General features: G+C 64.6%; 1 protein-coding gene across 1 annotated transcript; it reads right to left on the reverse strand.

Annotated features, from left to right (window-relative positions):
• Positions 1-723: 723 nt before the first annotated feature.
• Positions 724-5,597, reverse strand: LOC137461315 (puratrophin-1-like; the record flags this gene model as incomplete). The annotated part of the gene is made up of 4 exons (XM_068171083.1): positions 724-2,546; positions 3,627-3,710; positions 4,243-4,439; positions 5,331-5,597. Coding segments are annotated over 3 exons (506 nt in total), but the record flags the coding sequence as incomplete, so codon positions are not given.
• Between the last annotated feature and the right edge of the window lie 85 nt (positions 5,598-5,682).

Raw genomic sequence — 5,682 nt, forward strand, 5'->3', positions numbered from 1 at the left:
CTGAGTGTGCCTGGCCCTGAGGTCTGGAACCATCTCTGGGGCTGGGCTGGGGCTTGGGGCTCCCCAGGAATTGTTCCCCTGAAAAACAGAGCTCAGGGCTGGGGCAAGAACAGAACAAGCTGCAGGGAGGAGCTCCTGAAGGAGCCACAGCATGGGTTGGGCTGGAAGGGAGCTCAGAGCTCAGCCAGCCCCAGCCCCCTGCCATGGGCAGGGACCTCTCCCCCCAGCCCAGGCTGCTCAAGGCCTCATCCAGCCTGGTCCTCAGCACCTCCAGCCAGGGGGCAGCCACAGCCTCCCTGGGCAGCCTGTGCCAGGCTCTCCCCAGCCTCCCTGCCAACCATTTCTTCCTCCTCTCCACTCTCCCTCTGCCCTCTCCCAGCTCCAAGCCATTCTCCCTGCTCCTGCCACTCCCAGCCCTTGCCCAGAGTCCCTCCCCAGCTCTCCTGGAGCCCTTCAGCTCCTGGCAGGCTGCTCTGAGCTCTGCCTGCAGCCTTCTCCAGGCTGGACAACCCTAGGGCCCTCCAGGTCTAGCTCCAGGTCATTGCTGATGTTGAAGGGGAGTGGCCCCAGGCCTGAGCCTTGCAGAGAACCACCAGCTCCAGGCCTCTCCCCTGGCCCCTGCAGCACTGCCCCCAGCCCTCCTGAGCCCTCTTTCAGCCAGCTCCCCCTGCAGCTGAGTGCAGCCCAGCCTGGGAGGCCTCAGCAGCAGGCAGAGAAGGTTCATGTAGAGAAAATAACCTTTATTAGACAAATGCATCCAGCCTTGGGGGAGCCCCAACAAGGACACCACAGGGGCAGGTAAGCAGCTCCCTGAGGAGTGCTCCAGCACTGCAGAAGCCTTTGCAACTGCAGCCCTGCAGGAAGTCTTCCTCCTGGTGCCTGGATGACTGATTTCTCTCTCTCCCCCCCACCCCGTGGTGCTGTGGTGCCCTGACATGAGCACACTGCCCTACACCAGTGCCACCCCCACCTGCCCCTGGTGCCCACAGAGCTGGGGCAGAGTGGAGCCAAGAAAGAACCAGGTGGGGAAAAGCCACCCCCAGGGTATCAAAGTCCCTCAGGAGCTCTCAGGGGGTGGTCAGGTGCAGGGCAGCTCAGGCTGGGAGGCTCTGCCAGGAGCAAGCAAAGTGCCAGCTGGAGCTGCTCCTGCTGCAGCTTCTGCCTCAGCCCCAGGGGGCAGTTCTGCTCTCCCAGCTCAGGGAGGGGGCTGATGGCAGCAGCAGCCAGGCTGGGGCTTGGCAGCAGGGAGCTCTGGCTCCCCAGATTGCTCCCAGGAGAGGGCTGGAGGCTCATGGCCAGGCTGGGAGCTCTGCTGCTGCTCCAGAGCAGGCAGCTGGGGAGCACAGGGCACCTCCATCCTGCCCTTCCCCTGTGCCACTGCAGCCCAAGGGCATTTAGCATCAGCCCCAAGCTGCTCCAAAGGTGCTGGGCTCAGGTACCAGCAGCAGCCACAGCTCCCCAAGCAAGCCCCAAGGGCAGGAGCGAGGTACCTGCAGAGGGGAAGCAAGCAGCCAGCTCTGCCACCCCAAAAGCTGGGAGGGGAAGAGCCTGGCTGCTGTCACAAGGCCCCCACTGGGGCTTGGCCTTGGCCCCCTGCACCTCCTGCAGCTGGAGCCTGACCCCATGGAGACACAGGCACAAGGCAGCAGCTAAGTGGCTCCCAACTGGAGCCTGGGCCTTGGGGCAGGCAGCTCCTAGCAAGGTCTCTGCTGGCTGCTTTAGGCTCCCTGCTCCACCTCTGCCTTCCCAGCAGGAGGGAGGGAAGTCTCCTCCTGGGCTTCCTCTCCAGGGGAAGAGGCTGAGAGTGGAGCTGCAGTTGGTTAGTGCAGGAATTGCACAGGGAGAGAGAGAGAGAGAGCCAAGAGCTGGGAGGGAGCTAAGCCAGGGCTAAGCTCAGCCCTGAGGCACTGGAGGCACCACCTGAAGGAAGGGTTGAAGGGAACAGTGAAACCTCTTTTATTAACCCAGAAGTGTTAAAGCCAAGAAAATAAATTATTGCTCTGATAGACATCTTCAGGAGGCAGGGAAGGAGGTTGGACCTCAGGGCTGCAGCTCAGGACAAACCCTGAAGCACTCTGACATGCCTCAGGGGCTCTCCAAGCCCTTCCCCCTCTCTCCCCCCCCCCCCAAGAAACAAACCCCAAACAAACAACAACCTCCCAGAGCATAACCCAAGCAGCTCACAGGACAGAAGAGGAACAAAGACTCTCAGGACACAAACCTGCACAGCTCAGAGGTGGCCAAACAATGCAGGGCCTGGGCCTGGGTGGGGTCTGGGTGTGGCCAGGCCTCCAGGCTGTTTGCCACCCCCAGAGGCTGAGCTGATGCCTTTGGGCTGCCCAAGGGCCCAGCCACCACCCAAAGCTATTCCCTACAGGAATCCTCCTGGGGCTTGCCCAGCCTGCTGCCCCCAGCCAGAGGTCAGGCCTGGGGCTGTCTGCCAGGTGAGGGCTGAGGAGGATTTATCTTCCTGCTGAAGATCCTCCCCTCCTGCAGGTCAGAGGCCTGGGGTCTTCAGGTGGGGGTGTGTGAAGTGGCACTCAAACCTGGAAGACAGCAGCAGGCACTGGGGTCAGAGCAGCTGGGCTCCCAGCCTGCAGCCACCCTGGCCTGGCCAGCAGGGATCCAGCAGCAGCTCACAGCTGGGCTTTGGTGGGGCAAGGAGAAGAGCCTGGCAGAAGCAGCCTGGCTCTGCCCCAGGGCTGCACCTCAGGTCTGGCCCACAGGCTGTGTGCTTAAGCCACCAAGCCCCCTGCCTCTGTGACCCCTGCAACAGCCTTGCCTGTGTCCCCCCCCGCCCCAGAAAAGCTCTGGACCCCCACTGCTAACCACAGCTGGCTGGGGGCATCTGAACCCTGGCACCTGCAGGGGTGCAGAACACCCCCAGAGTGCCACAGCTGCCACCCTGAGCACCCCCCAGTCCTGCCTGCCTCCCCCTCACAGCCCTCTGCTCCTCCTCACTCCTAGGGCAGAGAGGGAAAAGCTGGGCCAGAAGCAGGGGAGTCTGAGGGGGCCCAGGACAGCTGCCCCAGGGCTGGCACCACCGCTGCAGGAAGGGGTGAGCAGGGCTCAGCCCTCAGCAGTGACCTCCCTGCAGCTGAGACACTCTCCAGAGCAGGAGCAGCAGCTGGCAGCTCCCCTGGGGCACTGAGCACAACCTGGGGGGTTCCTCTGCCTGCCCTGTGCCAGCCTCCCCCAGAGGTGGAGAGGAAGCTGCAGGAGCAGCCCAGCCCGGGGGGGCACATCAGGGACTGCCCAAGGCACTTCAGAGGGGACAAAGGAAGAGCAGGATTCTGGCCCCCAGCCCCAAGGAACAGATCAGTGGTTAGAGAGGAGGGCAGCACTCAGGGGGCAGCAGCTTGCCTGCACACTGAGGACAGGAGGTGCTGAGCCTCTGCCACCTGGAAGGGACTGCTTGGTGCTCAGTTGTTCGTTGTGCCTTGCTGCAGGCAAGGGATCCGTGGGAGCTGCCCTCCTCTGGGCAGATGAAATCAGAGCCTCAGAGGCAGGGTCAGGAAGGAGTGAGGCCAAACTTCCCCGGGGGCAGCAGAGAGGGTGAGGCCCTCCTGACAGAGCCGAGCAGCACTCCGGAGCTGCTGGCACCTCCCCTGCTGGGGGCTACTTACAAGAGCTGCGCTTCCTGAGGCGGGCAAGGTGTGCAGGGGGGCTCACACCACTGTCGAGGGGCTTATGGTGACCTGGCCTGCCTGCTGCGGAGGAGAGAAGCCAGCATCAGGGCAGGGGTGGAGCACAAGGGCCAGCAGCACACCGCCCGGGGCAAGCAGCTCAGAACTGCCAGGAACCCACAGAGGAGACATTGCTGACACCTCTGAGCAACAGGCTCCTGCTGGAGCTCATGGCTGCCCCCCAGAGAGGCCCCAGCCCTGCTGCCGGGGAAGGAGCTCAGCAGCACCGGCAGCAGAGCCCCGGGAGGGGCTGGCCCCAGGCCCCCGGCCCCCTGCAGGCTCTCGGTGCATTAAAGCTGCTGTCGGCAGCCTCCAGCACCGCGGGGCCCTTCCAGTGCCTCTCCTCAAGGAGCCTGGCCATGCCAGGGGGAGGGGTCCCCCAGGAGAGGAGCCCCAGAGGAGCTGAGTCTGTGTGAGAGGGCAGAGGTCACCTCCCCACCGTCACCCCCAGCCCTGACGCAGCATCTTCAGCTGCCCTGGGAGCGGCGGCCGGCGGGGCAGGGACAGGCAGAGCCCAGGGAGAGCTGTGGCCAGCAGCAGCAGCAGCAGCACTTACTGCAGAGATGTACTGGCTGCTGGGGAACCTGGGCTTCTCCTCCACGGCAGAGCGGTGCTGGGGGCCCAGGGGGCTGCAGGGGGCAGAGCCCAGGTCATCACAGAAGCTCTCCTGGGGGACGCTGGAGACGCAGCCACTGTCGGAGCCGCTGGAGCCGCTGCCTGACATGCAGTGAGAGGACTCGGAGCTCTCGGTGGCTGAGGGGCAGAGAGCAAGAGAGCTCTGCTCTTCAGAGGGCTCCTCCCAACCCAACCCACGCTGTGCCCACCACAGCCTCTGAGTCAGAGAGCTGTCAGGGCTGGAAGGGACCCCAGGGCTCAGGCAGCTCCAAGCCCCTGCCATGGGCAGGGACACCTCACCCCACAGCAGGTTGCTCACAGCCACCTCCAGCCTGGCTGCAAACACCTCCAGGCATCAGCAGGAGGCTTCCACCACCTCCCTGGGCAGCCTGGGCCAGGCTCTCACCACCCTCCTGCCCAACAACTTCTTCTAATCCAAACCTTCCCGCCTCTAGCTTTGATCCATTCCCCCCCCAGTCCTATCCTTCCATGACACCCTCAGAAGTCCCTCCCCAGCTTTCCTGCAGCCCCCTGCAGCTCCTGGAAGGCCACCAGAAGGTCTCCTGGCTGTACAGTCCCAACTCTCAGGCTGTCCTCCCAGGAGAGCTGCTCCAGCCCTCTGATCCGCCTCCAATCCCCCAGATCCCAATGGATCTGCTTGCAGAGCTGCTGGCCACAGCAGCCCCCAGCCATGCTCCTGGCCTGGGCCTCTCTCAGAGCCACAGGCAATGAGCCAGCCCAGGGAAGGGCACCAGGGGAGGCTGGGGGTGGGTACAGACTGGGCAGGGAAGGCCACAAAGGGGTCAGTGGGCCAAGCTGGTGAGGGCAAGGGCAGAGCCAGGAGCGGCTGCCTCCCAGGCCAGTATGCGGCACCAAGCCTCCGCCAGGAGCACGCTGCAGGTCCCTGCCCAACCCCTGCGTCCCCAGGAGCTCCCTCCAGGCAAGCCAAAGGCAGAGCTGGCATGGGAGGGGGCATGGGCACAGGACAGGGCCTGCTGTGAGGCTGGTGTAGTGCAGGGGCACACGTACTGAGTGAGGGCTGGCTGCTGGTCTCGTGCTCCAGCTCATCCTCCTCGATGCAGGCGTCGAAGGGGCGGCCGGGGCCCAGCCCTCTCGGCAGCAGGGCCTGATCCAGGTACATGTGGAGGTTGAGGGGTCCCAGCAAGGAGGAGGAGGAGGAGGAGGAAGGGCTGTAGGCGGCGGGGCCGCTGCCGGCGGAGAGCTGCGCCTGCGTCCTCTTGTAGGGGTTGGAGTGGTCGAAGAGGGAGACCGCGATGGAGGCTCTGGTCCTGGCACCTGCCGGCAGACGGCCCCCAGGCCCCCCTCAGCAGCAGGCCCTTGCAGCTGGCACGGGGGGCAGGCAGGGCTGGCACCCACCTCT

This window comes from Melanerpes formicivorus, unplaced genomic scaffold (assembly GCF_026170545.1).
Source record: "Melanerpes formicivorus ecotype bairdi unplaced genomic scaffold, bMelFor1.0.p_v2 SCAF_1687, whole genome shotgun sequence".
NCBI classification, from domain to species: domain Eukaryota; kingdom Metazoa; phylum Chordata; class Aves; order Piciformes; family Picidae; genus Melanerpes; species Melanerpes formicivorus.